This window comes from Leucoraja erinacea, chromosome 9 (genome assembly GCF_028641065.1).
Source record: "Leucoraja erinacea ecotype New England chromosome 9, Leri_hhj_1, whole genome shotgun sequence".
Taxonomy (NCBI): domain Eukaryota; kingdom Metazoa; phylum Chordata; class Chondrichthyes; order Rajiformes; family Rajidae; genus Leucoraja; species Leucoraja erinaceus.
In genome coordinates this window covers 39,701,405-39,719,595 of record NC_073385.1, presented here as the reverse complement: position 1 = coordinate 39,719,595, position 18,191 = coordinate 39,701,405, and the positions used below count along the sequence as shown (strand labels likewise).

The following is an 18,191-nucleotide window of genomic DNA, read 5'->3' as shown; positions in this document are numbered from 1 at the left end:
GGATGAGGGGGTGATCTTATAGAAACATATACAATTATAAAAGGACTGGACAGCTAGATGCAGGAAAAATGTTCCCAAATTTGGGCTCGTCCAGAACTAGGGGCCATAGTCTTAGAATAAAGGGGAGGTCATTTAAGACTGAGGTGAGAAAAAACTTTTTCACCCAGAGAGTTGTGAATTTATGGAATTCCCTGCCACAAAGGGCAGTGGAGGCCAAATCACTGGGTGGATTTAAGAGAGAGTTAGATAGAGCTCTAGGGGCTTGTGGAGTCAAGGGATATGGGGAGAAGGCAGGCACGGGTTATTGATAGGGGACGATCAGCCATGATCAGAATTAATGGCGGTGCCGGCTCAAAGGGCTGAGTGGCCTCCTCCTGCACCTATTTTCTAAGTTTCTAAGAAATTAACTAACATCTCTTATCGACGACATTTTTAGCTGAATCCAACTGTTCACTTATTTAGGACTATCTAATCAGCCACAAATTCTCAGACCATGTTTTTCTTCCTTACCTGGAATGCATTTTCAAAAAAAATATTTAATAGATAAATAGTTGTGCTTTGGGAAATAGGAGGTCACGAAACAAAGGCACCACATAAATGCAAATCTTCCAGCATCTTGGCCTTAACAGGTAGTTGAGGCCAGTTCATTGGCTATATTTAAGAGGGAGTTAGATGTGGCCCTTGTGGCTAAAGGAATCAGGGGGTATGGAGAGATGGCAGGGATGGGATACTGAGTTGGATGATCAGCCATGATCCTATTGAATGGCGGTGCAGGCTCGAAGGGCCGAATGGCCTACTCCTGCACCTATTTTCTATGTTTCCTCTTCAATGACAGACAAGTTGTGCGTGCAATCGTTACTAAACAAAATATTTCATAATAACCTATTCACATTGTGTAAAATGTAAACTTCAAAATAAAGCAGAAATCAGGAAATTAATAATTACCCAGAATTCTTGGGCTCATTTTCTCGCGGACTGCCACCTTTCAGTTTCCTAACTAGCTTTTCACTACTGCGTCTAATAGAAGCACGAAGCTTGCTGAAGGAACCACTACGTTTCAGAGATCCAGTTCCATCCTGTAAGCCAAATAATAGAGGATGTAAATGCCAAGTCTACCTTAACAGGATCAATGTAACTTTAAGTGTGAACATTAACAGATCCTGTGCAAGAAACTGTTAAGAGAAACACTACAACATATCTTTCCATAACATTACCGATGTGTTTTAGATGAATCGCTGCCAACATTACAAGTGCTGATGTTAATTTTTTGCATGAATATACAAGTTATTATATGCAAATGCTTATTTGTAACTTCATTATTCTGTTTTATAAGAAACACATCAATTATGCATTTAAATAACATTTGTCTATAGAAGATGCCAATTATTTGAAAAACGACTGCTGACAACAGCTGTTAGAAATCTGGTCTCTATATTGGATTACACATTGTGTACACAGTTCTGGTCTTTTTCAACAAGATCAGCAGTTCTACGTTACTAAGTTCTAATGGTCAATATATATTGCATTTTTCATGCACTTTCTCCCATGAAAGGCTAAAAAAAAAAGCATTTTATCAGCATGTTTATATTGTGAATAGAAATTCTGACATTTATCATTCCACATATAAATAAAATGGTGCCGCATTTAGATCAAATAGCTTTGCATTGATTTGAAAAAACTATAAACAAAAAAAATCAAATTCACATGTTGCATTTTCTTACAGAAATAATTTACTTTCTTAATATAGTTCTGTGCTCTCCATTAGAACACATTTATGCTTGGGAGTACACATTATAAATTCTAATTGAAATGAATGAGCCAACACCCAGAACAATAACACAACCTTACAACCTTTTACATAAAATAAACCGGATTCCAACTGAGATTGGCTTTAGCTGAAGCACAAATTAGTGTTTCTCGTGAACACGTTTCACTTAATTGGCTCTCAATGGCTGAATCAATTGTAAAGAGCCTATTGGAGTGCAACGGCTGAGGTAGAAATATTATTGCAGTTCAAGAATTAAGCACAATTGGTATATTTTCCAGCTGAATGTAGGAATGCTCAGAGACACAACTAGATGTTAAACAGGTGTTAAATGTTTTAAAATAAATCATATTGGTCACCTTGTTGATAAAATGCACAAACTTTATGCACCTGATCTTCACGGTAAAAACTACAGAATTTGGTTGTTTTTAAAAAAAAAACATGATCATGTGCAATAATGCACATTTATTAACATATCAAGATTTCTTGAACAATATTGTCGAAGTTTTATTTGGCTCTGCCAAATTACTTTCATCATAAGGTTATTTTGAATGCCATGTACATTTCTGGTCTCCAAAGTATGGAAACTTTCTGGAAAGCTCAAAAATCATCTGCACGAACAGGAAGAACACAAGGTTTGATCAATAAATGCACAAGGTTCCATCAGAAAATAATGACTAAGGCCCTTTTCTTGGAGAAAATGGATTCAAAAGGATCGTTGCAAATAAATTTCCACTTGAGTGTACTAAATTACAGGTCATGAGCTATAAAATAACAGTATGAATTCATAAGAAATATTTTCATCTGGTGAGCAACTGGAATGTGGAACTTCTTTCACAGAGTAATTTAGGTGAATAACGTATGAATTTTAAAACAGAATAAAATGCAGGAAAATATTGACAGTTAAGACGTGGGAAGAAGCTTGTGTGGAGCAGAAATGCTAAATATCCGTTTCGATACTGCAGATGTTATGTAATATTTGCCAATACTGTTTGCAAGAAGACATACAACTTTCCATGAGAGATTAAATCCTCCCTTTCCAATTTAAAAATCATGATAAATTTTCAACATTTTAGATAAGCTATATATTACATGAAATTAAATATAATATCGAAGGCATTCTTTCCTCCAGGGATACTTCAAAACTACAAGGTGCATAATTAAAGAGCTTCATTAAAATGCATAATCTATGGGCCAGAACAAATCAATGTTGATCGTTAGTAATTGCACTAACATGTCCTTAATTCTGACGCCTATGTTACAGTCTACATTATAGAGAAGCATATCTTACAATTACGTATAGAAACATAGAAAATAGGTGCAGGAGTAGGCCATTCGGCCCTTCGAGACTGCACCGCCATTCAATATGATCATGGCTGATCATCCAACTTACTATCCCGTACCTGCCTTCTCTCCATATCCCCTGATCCCCTTAGCCACAAGGGCCACATCTAATAGAGTGGAACTGCAGATGCTGGTTTATACCGAAGATAGACACAAAGTTCTAGAGTAACCCAGTAGGACTGGCAGCATCTCTGGAGAAAAAGGATGGATGATGTTTCAGGTCAGAACCCTTCTTTAGACATATTTATGTCTGAAGAAGGGTCCCGACCCAAAACGTCACCCATCCTTTTTCTTCAGATATGCTGCCTAACCTGCAGATTTACTCCTGCACTTTGTGTCTACAGTAATTTACAATTATGTGACTGCAAATGTACATATAGCAAGCCTTGGTGTTCTCGAATTTCATTTTAGAGAGTGCAGGAGAAAGGGAAGCATTACAAAGCAGATCACAGAGACAAAAGACAAATTAGTTAAGATACTGAGCTAGTTTATTGAGAGTTAGAAAGGAGACATTTACACACACCTCCAGACAATTAAGAATCCATTAGAAAGTAGTTAAATTCTCCAAAGAGAATACACAGTTCACCCAGAATAAAAAAAGCACTTATCAACAATAATAGTTTCATAGAGTAGACCACAAGAGTTTAAATGAGTACATAAAGAACATGCCTAGATTTTAGGGAAATTCTAGCTGTACACAATCATGCATTTTAATATTTTTCTCATTCTAAAGCAGTAATTTTACAAGGCAAATCAATAAATCTGTCTTGTAGTTACATGAGTTACCAAATGGAGACTCAATTGAATGCAACACAAGCCTGATAACCAATAAACAGGTGACTGTGCAGTTAATTAACTTAGTATTAGACATGTATTCTCATGGTAGAGTTTATGTCCTCTATGATAGGTAGACTGCTGACATTGGTATAAATGGTTGATTCAGTCAATTGTGGTAATGAATTGAATTTCAGAGGGGAAGAAGTAACAAAAATACAATAAGCTACTCTGCAGAATTACAACAACCTTGAAATGTTCTCTGTAAACAAAGTGCAGCTAAGACAATGTTACATATTGCAGTAAGCAGAGAGTTGTTAAAAGCCTGAAGATGGTGTATGCCATTCAAGTCGGAAACAGAATTAGTATCACAAAAGGTATCTATGCCTGTCAGACAAAAATGGAGGGAAAAAAAGTCAAAACTGTGGCAGAATCTTCAACAGTTTCAATTGTTTAAGGTAAATACATGAACAGTATTTCCAGGTCACACTTTCTGCTCACCACTTAGAAAATCCAGCATCTTTGCTTAAATTACAAAACATACCTATTGCTTATATATGCAGCATTGAAAGAGCAAAGCAAACAGAGGGAAAGAAAATGGATAGTACTTGGGAAGAGGGGTGGGATGCAATCAGGAGCCAACATGGGGGTGGGTGGGAAAGAGAGAGGGAGTGCGAGAGACAGAGAAAGACGCCGAAATGTAATGCTGAGGCTCTATGAGGTGTTGGTCAGGCCACATTTGGACTACCGTGAGCAGATTTGGGCCCAATATCTGAGGAAGGATGTGCTGGCTCTGAAGAGGGTCCAGAAGAGGTCTACAAGAATGATTCCTTCCAGGAATGAGTGGGTTAGCATATGATGAGCGTTTGAAAGCACTGGGCCTCTACTCGCTGGGGTTTAGAAGGTTGAGGGGGGGCCTCATCGAAACTTACAGAATAATGAAAGGCATAGATAGAGCAGGTGTGGATGTATGACCAGAGGTCATAAACTCAAAGTTAAAGGGCGCTCTTTTAGAAAGGAAGTGAGGAGGAAATCCTTTAGTCAGAGGGTAGTCAATCTGTGGAACTCATTGCCACAGAGACCTGTGGAGAGAAAGTCGGAGGATATTTTTAAGGCAGAGATAGACAAATTCTTGATTAGAACAGGTGTCAAGGGTTATGGGGAGAAGGCAGGAAAGTGGGATTGGGGGCAGAGATCAGCCCTGATCGAATGGCAGAGTCGATTCGATGGGCCAAATGGCCTAATTCCATTCCTATAACTTGTGAATGTGACACAGAGAAAGAGGGGGAAAAGAGCATGGTAATTGGGGGGTGTTGGCAGATGGTGGGAGAAATGGGAGTACTCGGGAGGGGGAGTATTACTTGGAGTTGTAGAATTCAACATTCATACCTTTGAACTGTAAGCTACCCAAGCTCCTCTCTATTTAAACTTTCCTCTGCGTGGCAGAACTTGTCCTCACCCTTCACAACTTCTCTTTTGACTCGTCTCACTTTCTGTGGTACAGTGGTTTAGCTATGGGCACTCGGATGGGCCCCAGCTATGCCTGTCTTTATATTAGGTATGTCGAACAATATGTTCCAAACATACCAAGGCACTGTTCCCCAACTCGTTACATCGACGACTGCTTTAGGGCTGCCTCCAGCACCCATGTCAAATGTGGTAATGAACTGAATTTCAGGTGGGAAATAGTAACAATAATACAATAAGCTACTCTGCAAAATTACAACAGCCTTGGAAAAATTCTTTGTAAACAAGGTGTAACTTAGACAGTATTATATTTTGCAGTAGTGCAGGGAGTTGTTAAAAGTCCAAATGGCTCCAGATTCAGGGTCGGTTTCTTCCCAGCTGTTATCAGGCAACTGAACGGTCCTCTCATCAGCTAGGGTATGACCCTGACCTCCTATCTATCTCATTGGAGACCTGTGCACTAAATCAGTCTTTATTCAGACTGTCTTGCACTAAATGTTATACTCTTTATCCTTTTACTGTGTATTAGATGGCTTGACTGGATAGCACGCAAACAAAAGCTTTTCACTGTATCTCAGTACACGTGACAATAATAAACTATAAACTAAAATAAACTAAACTAAGCCACTCAAGTTGGGGACCAAATTAATATCACAAATAACATCTATGCTTATCAGACAAAAAGGAGGGAAGCACCATGAATCTTGTGCATATTAATCTACTGGATTATACTACCATGATGGTCCTTACTAAAGCCATTACAGATATCATCCATTGCCTGGGGTGGAAGATTGCAACCTTCACGTGGTCCGCCCTGTTTCGACAAATGCAATCAACCCGACGTGCACAATCAAATAAGATCAAATAGAACAAGTTGTCCTACAACTTTAGGCTATGCACGCCATAAGCAAGAAGAAGAAGAAGATCCATTGCCTACCCTCATCAATCATCTTCATCACCGCTTCAAAAAACACAATCAAATTTACAGACATAACCTACCCTACTTAGGCCATTCTCTTTCAAATAGTAAATCCTATTCTCCAGACTTTGTCTAGGTGACTGAGAGGATCTTTGTAAAGCCCCCAGCAATCTTCTTTCTTGCCTCTTTCAATAACCTGGCACAAATCAAATCAGACCCCGAGGACTTGTCTACCTCAGAAGAATCCAACACCACCTCGTCCTTGATCTAGAAATCCCCCGGCAAATGTTTATACCCCACACTGATCTCACTACCCCGCCGCTTTACCTCCCCCTTGACTCCATCCAAGGACCCAAGCAGTCTTTCCAGGTGTGGCAGAGGTTCACCTGCACCTCCTCCAACCTCATCTATTGCATTCGCCGCTCTAAGTGTCAGCTGCTCTACATCGGTGAGACCAAGTGAAGGCTTGGCGATCACTTCGCCCAACACCTCTGCTCAGTTCGCAATAAACAACCTGATCTCCCAGTGGTTCAGCACTCCCATTCTGTCCTGGGCCTCCTCCATGGCCAGAGTGAGGCCCACCATAAATTGGAGGAGCAGTACCTCATATTTCGCTTGGGCAGTTTACATCCCAGCGGTATGAACATTGACCTCCAATTTTAGGTAGTCCCTGCTTTCTCCTTCTTTCCCCTCCCCAGCTCTCCCACAGCCCACTGTCTCCGCCTTCCTTTCTTCTTCCCCCCCCACATCAATCTGAAGAAGGGTCTTGACCCAAAAAGTCGCCTATTTCCTTCGCTCCATAGATGCCGCCTCACCCGCTGAGTTTCTCCAGCATTTTTGTCTACCTTCACTACCCTGCAGGTACTTCTCCTTGGTGAATATGATGCAAAGTTCTTGTTTAGTACCTTGCCTTGGGGTACATTCTCCGACTCAAGCATCAGGTCCTTCCTTTATCCTTGAGTGGTTCTACCCTCTCCATAGTCACCCCTTTATTTTTAATGATTTTCTTGAATCTGACCTGCAATGCCATTTCATGGCCCCTTCTGGTCCTCCTAATTCCTTGCTTGAATTCTTTCCTGCTTTCTTTATATTCCTCAGAGGCATTATCTGATTTCATCCCCAAGCTTACATATGCTTCCTTTTTCTTTTTGACCAAATTTATAATCTCCCTCATATCCAAGAATCCCTTACCTTGCCACCCTTGTTCCTCCTGCTTACTAGAACATCCAGTCCTGAACTCTGGTCAGCTGGTCTTTAAATGACTCCCAGATGTGGGAAGTGGACTTGGCCAATAACAGTTGCCCCCAACTCCCTAGTTCCTGCCTATTGTTCTAATTTGCCTTACTACAAGTTAGTACTTTCTTTTGATTTGTGCTCTGTAAAATGCCGGACAATAAAAAAAATATATTTTTTATTACCCTACTTTATTTCTGGGCGAGAATCCTTCAGCATGAAATTGGCTGCTGACTCATCTTGTCAATACCATTGTTTCTGGGTGTTAGGACACCAGACAGCAAGCAAGAGTAAACTTCATGCCAGAACTTAGTACATAATTGTTTTAAAAATAAAGTATCAAGTATGATTGCTGCTGACTATAAAATTTCACTAAAAGTATTTTTGAAATAAATCCCTTAGTTTGTGGTGGCATATGCAAGAAATCATAGAATCATAGAATTAAAATAATAATTTTCATTAATTCTTAAGGTGAAGATAACAAATAAATTAGCTATAATGTGTATTCATATAAAAAAAACCTTTGCACTAATAACAATTTTGACTGATTAGATTATTGTTTTTAAAAAGTTATCATAATGACTATTAAAATGAAAATCAGTAGTTGATAAATTGGTCCAGTTACACTTCAGACAATTTTTTAATTTTCTTACATTTAAGACATGCAAACTTAACAGATGTTTAAGAAAAGCAGACCTTAAGGGAAAATAACTTAAATAGCCAGTACTATGAGCAGCAATGGTCAATTAGAAATGTCATAGTTAATTTGTTTGTAATTTGAAAGGCATTTCTAACAACCGAAACGGCAGTGAAAGGAAGAAATGACCCAGAAATAGTGTTAACTATAATGTATACTTGAAAATACAAAAATCCACATGGAAAAAAATACTTAAAAACTCATATTTACATAAAATTTACAGCAAGGTGAATATATACTGAAAAAGTGAGCAAGCCAAATACAAGATAAATAAAGAATTGTACAGTACACAGTACCAACAAAAATACAAATTTACAAAAGATAAACCTCTAGTCTCTGGATTTCTTCTGGAAATTCAAAAGGAAAAAGACAAGTTAGTCAAAAGATATTCTGGCCATTTCACATGCTACTTAGATATCCGTTTCTTTGTCAACACAAGGCTAAGATATATTAACTATCAGACATTAATTAACAAACAGAAGTGATAAATGTTATGCACAAAAGAATACACTTATTTTCTGCATCAACTACTTAAATGCTTCAAATTGATTTACTCCTTCCTCTAATACAAAATTACATTCACCAATTTTGTTAGGCAAGGTTCTTTTTATAATCTGTTTTATAGAAAGAAATATGATAAATCAAGTAGTTTCCCAAGCAAAATATGTGCAGGTATCAACTGCATTTATTTGGGTGTACACTACCTTAGTTTAGTATTTAATTTAATTTTCTTGCAAGTAACTTATCCTGCTTACAAAATTTTACATATAATTGTGAACAGTTATTCATCAAAATATTGTTAGAGAAATCCAAAGCACAATATTTAGTAATATACTGTATGTGGTTCTGCAATTACGAGTGCTTATTTATATAGAATATTGTCCTTTTTTTAAACTTTAAAATTAGTTTGAAAGCATTTGCAAATGATTCAACAAGCCAAAGAGTGATGATTAATGGTTAGATACTAGGAAGTAATGATGAAGATTGTTGGACAGTAGAAAAGATGATTGAGGCAGTATAATAAATACTTGCCTTTATTGGACGAGACAAAACTACAAAAACATGGAGGTTCTGTTAGAACATTAAAAGTGGCAACGCAAATAGAGTGGTTAATGGTATGCTGGCCTTAAGAGGTCAGGGCATTGAGCTAAGTCAAAAATTCATGTTGCAGCTTTATAGGACTTTGGTTAGGCCTAATTTACAACTATAGTTTCTGCCATGTCCTGAACCCTATGTGAAATAAATTTATATGCATATACAGATTCACAATCTCTTATCCGAAAACCTTGGGATCAGACACTTTTCGGATTTCGGAATTTTTCAGTTTTCGGAATGGAAGATTTTTAGTGTAGATTTACACTAGATGTAGTGTAGTGGCCGCACGATTGCGAGTTTGCGCCTCGATCCCCGGCAGATAAAAATGTTCGGTTTTCGGAGCTTTTCGGTTTTCGGAATTTCGGATAAAAGATTGTGAACCTGTATTGGCAACACAGTTTTTTCTGCTATGTTATTCAAATCAAACGCTGGAGATCAGGCTATTATAACCAATTCTATGTTCCCATCTACCTCTAGTAACCTTTCAACTCCTTGCTTAATGAGGACTTTTCAAGGAACCAGTAGACAAGCGTTCCGACTCATGCTTCCATTATCCACTAAGGAAGCGGATTCCAAAGACTCAAAACTCACACAAAATATGAATGCAATCATGGATATTGCCAATTTAATGCCCTAAAATCCGATGGTGTTAAAGACATTTATTAACACCGTTTACTAATGTTGCAATATTCTGTCTGTATTTGTGGACTGTGTACTGTACTTACCCCATTCCACTCCACGCCCATACTCACTTCCTCACCACCATCAGGACCACTCTCATATTTTACCACATCCACATTCAGACTTTCACGGCTTCTTCTTTTCTCTATACTTTCAGGATCATTAAGTACTTCAGCTACTTTTTGTTTGTGGATATTATCAAGACCCTGGTGAACAAAGGTATGAATTTTATTTGAATTGTTTCTATAACAAAATTGTGTTAAATTGCAAATAACCAACATTCTTTTAAGAAACCAGCATCCATATGAATAAAGCTTTATGTAAATAGACTACAGAATTACACAGAATTGAATGCTGTGTAGCTATAAAAAAATAAACCTTTGCATTTATATTACGTCTGCAATTGAAACTCAAAATGCTTTGTGAGCAAAGTACAAGTCCATGCATAAATATGGAAACAAGATCTGCAGATGCAGGTTTATACCAAAAGGTAGACAAAGTGCTGGAGTAACTCAGCTGGTCAGACAGCATCTCTGCAGGAAAAGGATAGATCCTTTACTGCCTGACACACTGAGTTACTCCAGCACTTTGTGTCTTTCATGCATATATACGGTCTGAGGAAACCCAGGTGACACCAGTCTGACAATGTCTATATAATCAGTTTTAGTGATGGAGACTATAAAACATCCACAGTTCAGGTGAAAATTCCCTGCAATTGTTCAAAATAGTTCCACATGTCCTTACAAGCACCTAATTAAAGACTATTTGAAATCAGTCATTTTAAAGATGGACATATGAATAGGCCTACATTTGGCACAACATGTCTTGAATTCATAGCATTTTGTTTGAGAAGTGTCAACTCTATCATCGAGTGTTGTGTTCTTTATTTTATTGTATGGCTGTATGGTGATCACATTTCACTGTGCTAACTGGCACATGTGACAAATAAATGAGTCTTGTATCTTGAGAACCCAGCTGATTAAGGCACAGCTGGAGTCTGTATGTGTCTTTGAGAAGAACACGACTGCACCGGAGAGAATGGTGAGGAAATTCTTCAGGATATTGTCTGGATGGAGCGTTTCAGTTTTGAGGAGAAACCGGATGGGCTGAATTTGTTTTCCTTGGAGCAGAGGAGGCTGAAAGGGGAATACAAAATTATGACTGCATAATGTGATTGTTAGAAGAATTTGCTTGAGTGTGTGGTGGAAGCAGTACATTCACTGAATCACACAGCACAAAAATAGGTCCTTCGGCTCATGTTTTACGATATTTATGTATCTGGACGTGCATCTAAATTGCCAAGACATGAAAGAAGGCAACTGATGTGATGGGCTGAAGGGATTTTTTCCATGACTCGTTGATTCAAATAACATTGTTCCTCTTAAAATGATGCACAAACATGTAATTCACATGTGAAATTCCCCACATATTGATCCAGTTCTACAATGAAAGCAAATACAGGTGCACAACCTTTTATCCGACGATCCAAATAACGAAAACCTCCGAATAGCGACATTTTTTCAGTCCTTGAAGAAAGGTCCTTGAAAACGTTCACCGAGGGCGGCCCGCAGAGGTGACAGCGGAACCTCCGGTCGGTCCTCGAAGAAAGGGGAACTAAATCCCCATTCATAAAAGAGAAGGTGAGGGTATATTGCGCGGGAGGGTTAATAATTGACAATCTGCTGCTGCCTGCCCGCTGAGTTAAAAGGTTCCCACGGTAGACTCACGATACACAGTGTATCGTGAGTCTTGCATGAGAACTTTTTAACTCAGCGGGCAGGCAGCAGCAAATTGTCGCTCCCTTCAGTTTCACCCCACCTACACCCCTCTGCTTCCCGGCCATGTGTGTGACCCCCTCCCCTCCCCTCTCCAGCTCCCCGCCCATTGCACCGGCGCGAGGGGGTTTGCACTGTCTTCACGTCGGAGCCAGTGCCAATCACCGGAGACGTCAGGACCAACGGGACACCGGCCCCCAGGCCCACTACAAGCACGGAGAACCCAGAGACCCACAGCCAGCAGCAGCCCAGCCCCGTTCCAACTCCAGAGGAACACACTCCCCGTAGGGACAGAAGCTGATGGTGTGCAAGGTGCGTCTTGGTCTTGAGGTTGCGGATGAGGGGGCGCAGCTCGGGCTGTGACGTCTCCGGCCACCCCCTGTACAGGAGCTGAGACTGGGAACTGTGGGGTTGTTTGCAGTTGCAGAGGGAGGGGGCAAGCGTGGTACAGTTCCCAGTCTCAGCTCCATTCCAGGGAGGTGACCGGAGACGTCAGGACCAACGGGACACCGACGGCAAGCACGGAGATGCAGGAGGCTCACAGCCAGCAGCAACTCTAGCCCAGCCCCGCTCCAACTCCGGAGGAACCCGGGTTGCGGATGAGGGGGCGCAGCTCAGGCTGTGGGCGAACTGCCACTTGTCGCTGTAGCGGCGCATCGGGGAGCGGGTTCCTGTTGGTCCTGACGTCTCCGGCCATCCCCCTGGACAGGAGCTGAGAGACGTCAGGACCACCAGAAGCCGCTCCCCGATGCGCCGCTACAGCGACAAGTGGCAGTTCGCCCACAGCCCGAGCTGCGCCCCCTCATCGGGACACCGACCCCCAGGCCCACTGCAAGCACGGAGATCCCAGAGACTCACAGCCAGCAACAACTCTAGCCCAGCCCCGCTCCAACTCCAGAGGAACCCGGGTTGCGGATGAGGGGCCGCAGCTCGGGCTGTGGGCGAACTGCCACTTGTCGCCGTAGCGGCGCATCGGGCAGCGGATTCCTCTGGAGTTGGAGGGACAGGGAGACACAGCGGCTTTTGAGAATGGTGGGCAATCACTTCCAAAGTTCTGCCCACACAGTCAGTACACCTCTCCTACACTTGTCTCCCGCACTAAGATTATCTCGCAGAGAATGATCCCAGCCTAACCCTCCCTATTCTCTCCTATTCTGCAAGAAAAAACTACATTGAAGACTCAAACTCGCGATCGAGTAACTGCCGGGATCGAGGCGCAAACTCGCGACCTTGCGGATATGAGCCGAGCACTCTACCACTGAGCCAGCCGTTAAAATCTACGCTAAAAATCTTCCATTCCGAAAGCCGAAAAATTCTGAATTACGAAAAGTGTATGGTCCCAAGGCCATCGGATAAAAGGTTGTGCACCTGTAGCAAGAAATACACTCTCTACATGGTTGAATAGGTGGTTAAAACCGTACTTGTTTACGAGATCTCAAAGCTGCTTCTTCCAGTGTTTCTGCTGCTTCAAACTTGCCCTGACGTTTATAAAGAGCCCCAAGATTCTTCAATGTTGTTGTCACTGTTGGGCTGTTTGGAAAAAGAGAAATGAACACATTAAGGTTTTGAAACAAATACATTATTGTTTTGAAACAAACACATTAAGGTTTTGAAAAACACATTAAGGTTTTGAAAAACACATTAAGGTTTTGAAAAACACATTAAGGTTTTGAAATAAACATATTAATGTTTTGTAACAGAGTAATAGTGTGGAAACAGGCCCTTCAGCCTAACTCACCCACACCAGCCAACAATATCCTGGCTACCCTAGTCCCACTTGCCTGCGCTTGGTCCATAACCCTCTAACCCTGTCCTAGCCATGTACCTGTCCAACTGTTTCTTAAACAATGGGATAGTCCCAGCCTTAACTACCTCCTCTGGCAGCTTGTTCCATACACCCACCACCCTGGTGAAAAAGTTATTCCTCAGATTCCGATTAAATCTTTTCCCCTTCACCTTGAACCTATGTCCTCTGGTCCCCGATTCCCCAAATTCTGGGTAAAATACTGTTAATCTACCAGATCTATTCCTCTCATGATTTTGTATACCTCTATAGGATCTCCCTGTATCCTTCTATGCTCCATGGAATAGAAACCCAGCCTACTCAACCTCTCTCCATAGCTCACACCCTCGAGTCCTGGCAACATCCTCGTAAATCTTTTCTGAACCCTTTCAAGCTTGACAATATCTTTCCAATAACATGGTGCTCAGAACTGAACACAATATTTTAAATGTCAATGTCTTATACAACTGCAACATGACCTCCCAACTTCTGTACTCAATACTCTGACTGTTGAAGGCCAAAGTGCCAAAAGCCTTTTTGACCACCTTATCTCCCTGCATGGATCCTTCTGCTCTCTTCGACATCCCAAAATGCAACACCTCACACTTCTCTGTATTAAATTCCATCAACCATTCCTCCGCCCACCTGGCCAATCGATCCAGATCCTGCTGCAATCGTTCACAACCATCTTCACTTTCTGCAAAACCACTAACTTTTGTATCATCAGCAAACTTGCTAATCTTGCCCTACATGTTCTCATCCAAATCATTGATGTAGATGACAAAAAGTAACGGGCCCAGCACCATACCCTGTGGCACACCACTGGTCACAGGCCTCCATTCTGAGAAGCAACCTTCCACCATCCCCCTCTGCTTCATGGAGTTAATTTGCTATCCATTCAGCTATCTCTCCTTGGATCCCATGAGATCTAACCTTCCAGAGCAACCTACCATGCAGCATCTTGTTGAACGCCTTACTAAAGTCCATGTACACACCATCTACAGCTCTGCCTTCATCAACCTTTTTGCTCACATCTTCAAAAAAAATCAATCAGATTTGTGAGACACGACCTCCCACGCGCAAAACCATTCTGATTGTCTCTAATCAGCTCTTGCCCATCCAAATGCCTGTATATCCTTTCCCTCAGAATACTTTCCAGTAACTTACCAACTACAGATGTTAAGCTCGCCGGCCTATAGTTCCCAGTATTTTCCCTGCAGCCTTTCTTGAAAAGAGGCACAAGATTTGCCACCCTCCAATCCTCTGGCACCTCTCCTGCATTTAAGGACGACTCATAAATTTCAACCAGGGCTCCCGCAATTTCCTCTCTAGTTTCCCTGCAGTCCTCGGATATATCTGATCAGGCCCCGGAGATTTGTCTACCTACAAACAGGACAGTACCTTCAGTACTTCCTCGACTGTTACCCTGACAGCTCTCACAACACTTCCAGTGACTGCTCCAATTTCCTCCATCCTACTGTCTTTCTCCTCGGTAAATACAGAGGAGAAATACTCATTGAGGACCTTGCCCATCTCCTGTGGCTCCACACAGAGTTGATTGCTTTTATTCATCAGAGGTCCCACTCTCTCTCTAGTCACCTTTTTCCCCCCTAATGTATTTATAAAATCTTTTGGTATTGTCTTTTATGCTACCGTCAGAGCTATCTCCTGGGCCCTTTTCGTCCTTCTGATCTCCTTTTTAAAATTTGCTCCTTAGTTCCCGAAACACCTCCAGAGATGCACTTGATTCCAGCTGCCTATACCTGTCCCATGCATTCTTCTTATTTTTGACTAAAACAATTTCCATCGTCAGCCAAGCTTCCTTACGTTTGCCTGCTTTGCCTTTCACTTGAACGGGGACGTGCACATCCTGAGCTCTCTTCAGTAAAAAACATATTAAGCTTTTGAAACAAAACTCCTTTAATTTGGGAGTACCGCAAAGATCTACACCCGTTACCTCCAGATATTATGGCCTGGGGATTCTCAATACGACTATGAATACTTTTCCACTTTGATGGACATGGGCTAGAGGTTTAGACTTTAGACATACAGTGCAGACACAGGCTCTTCGCCTCATCGAGTTTGCGCCGACCAGTGGTCACTTCGTACACTAGCAGTATCCTACACACTAGGGACAATTTACACTTTTACCAATAACCTCTTTGGAGTGTGGGAGGAAACCGGAGCGCCAGTAGAAAGCCCACATTGTCACAGGGAGAATGTACAACTCCATACAGCAAGCACCCAGATTGAACCAGGGTATCTAGTGTTGCAAGGCAACAACTCTACCATTGCGCCACCGTAGGTTCCCATAGGTTTGGAGCACATCCTTGAATCTTTCCCTGTGTGCCACAATCTGCTTGCACAACAGAGCATGGAATGGAGTGTTTCAGAAATCTGGTGTTAGGCCAACCCAATCTAACCAACCAACCAAGAGCCTCAGCGTGGGACTCATTGGCATAGAAGGGGACTTGGACATTGGTTTGCTTATCCTTCCAGTGAATTCAGAAATTTCTGGAAAAAGTCAGCACTGGAGGCATCGATAGGTTACTGAATAGCGTCCCTGTGCATTTAGGTAACGGGAGGATCACAGTTAGTTGGTGGATACATGAGAGAGAATGGATTAAGGGTAAATAAGCATACAAATGAGTGGTGGGAATTGGCCAAATTGATTGACCGAATAGCCTGCTTCTTGATCATAAAGGCAGAGTACGGATCCATGCTGGATTACAACTAAAATCACTGCAAAATTATTTGGCGGGTCTGCATAAGTTTAAATCTTAAAAGTGCATATCAATAGTGTATCTGTATCATTTGCTGTCAAAACCCTCTTAGCACATTACACAAGAGTCATCTTTATCATGTCATGGTAGATACTGTCAAACTACATATTAATTGTAGGTTAACTATAGTAGCTAATTTACATAATGTTTTGATTTTTTTTTAACGTTTTCCGAAAATGAGCTACCTGTGTTATCTTGGAATAGAAGTGTATAGTTCACACTGCAGAAGTATTAATTCCTCCAAATCAATGTGTTAAAATGTTGTCCCTTTTTGACAGAATATCAGCTGCCAAAATATCATGCTACTAATATGCACTGAATAATGAAAGGCTTTGATGGAGTGGAAGTGGAGGGGATATTTCCTGTATTGGGAGAGTCCAGAATAAGAGGGCACAGCCCCAGAATATAAAGGTGCACCTTTAGAATGGAGACAAGGAGGAATTTATTTAGCCAGAGGGTGGTGAATCTGTGGAATTCATTGTCACAGACAGCTGTAGAGGTCGTCATTGAGTATTTTTAAAGCAGAGACTGATTCTTGATTAGTAAGGGCATCACAGGTTACAGGGAGAAGGCAGGTGAATGGGGTTGAGAGGCAAAAACAGATTTGCCATGATCAAATGGCAGAGCAGACCAAGTATGTTCCTATGTCTTAAGGTCCAAGTACAAATGAGTACATTTTGTTTACACAGAACTTAAAGCTATTGCTGTTCTTTATTTATTTTAAATATTCGGAACTCCAGATTAAGCAGGAGAGTATACAGCTTCACGGTTGTAAAGAAATTGCACTATTCTGTTGCAAATAGCTACTTGATACTTGAATACGGGTATCAGACGTTATGGGGATAAGGCAGGAAATGGGGTTAGGAGGGAGAGATAGATCAGCTATGATTGAATGGCGGAGTAGACTTGATGGGCCGAATTACCCAATTCTACTCCTATTCCTTATGATAAAAATGTGAAAATATACCTGTCGACTTTGCATGCCTTGTACCAGCCTCCATACTCGCCAAATGTGGTGCCATCTTTGGATTTCCCCTAAACAGAATACAATAGTTTAGTCCGTGCAAAACACGTGGCTCTCATACACAAAATGATTTAAAAAAAAGCAAAGTAGAGAAAATTAAGTCTCAACAGTAGCAATTTAAAACAAGACAAATTATGAGAGATGGCACGAATGACATTTCTCAAACTTATGTTCTGGTGCTTTAAATACCTGAGCTTTGACAGAAGCTTAATCTCCGACCTCTGTCAAAAATGTTCTTGATTCTTGAGCAGCCTTGGCGAGGGAAATGCCTTGTGAGAAAAGTGCGAGCCTTTGGCTCAAGAGTCTTCGGCGAGGAGGCTGAAGAAAGGAGACTACGCCAAAAGTTGGAGAGGATGGGACACGGTGAAGATATGACGGGTAAGCTGATTCAGTGCGAGGCTTGCAGGATGTGGTAGGTAGGAGATCAGGGACACTGATGGTGCCTCTGGCTGCTACATCTGTGGAAAGTGTGTCCAGGTTCAGTTCCTGAATGACCGTGTTGGAGCACTGGAGAAGCAACTTGATGATCTCAGGATCATCTGGGAAAACAAGAGTTTCCTGGACAGGACCAACAGTAAGATCGTTTATCCGAAGAGAGAAAGTGGGTGACGATGGGGAAGGGAAGGAAGCTTGGAGTACAGGAGACCCCGGGGGATGTATCCCTTGAAAACAGGTTCACCCTCTTGGAAGCTGTTGAGACAGAAGATACTGCCATTATAAATGGGGGACAGGTCTGCAAATCAAAGGTGACGCTGAGGAAAAAACCGAAGAGACAGACGTCAGGCAGAGCCGTGGTAGTCTGGGACTCCATCGTGAGAGGTGCAGACAGAGGTTTCTGCGGCAAAGGGCGG

At 41.4% G+C, this 18,191-nt stretch overlaps 1 protein-coding gene across 5 annotated transcripts in view; it reads right to left on the bottom strand.

The window, feature by feature from the left end:
- klc1a (kinesin light chain 1a) overlaps nt 1-18,191 on the bottom strand; it is a 67,336-nt gene that overhangs the window by 17,953 nt on the left and 31,192 nt on the right. For 3 of the 5 annotated variants that reach the window (XM_055640600.1, XM_055640599.1, XM_055640603.1), the window contains 4 exons: nt 17,284-17,351; nt 13,172-13,280; nt 10,020-10,181; nt 946-1,076 (listed from right to left, as the gene is read on the bottom strand). In XM_055640600.1, coding sequence (XP_055496575.1) covers nt 946-1,076; nt 10,020-10,181; nt 13,172-13,280; nt 17,284-17,351 — 470 coding nt within the window. The other 2 variants (XM_055640602.1, XM_055640604.1) reach the window with 2 other exon arrangements.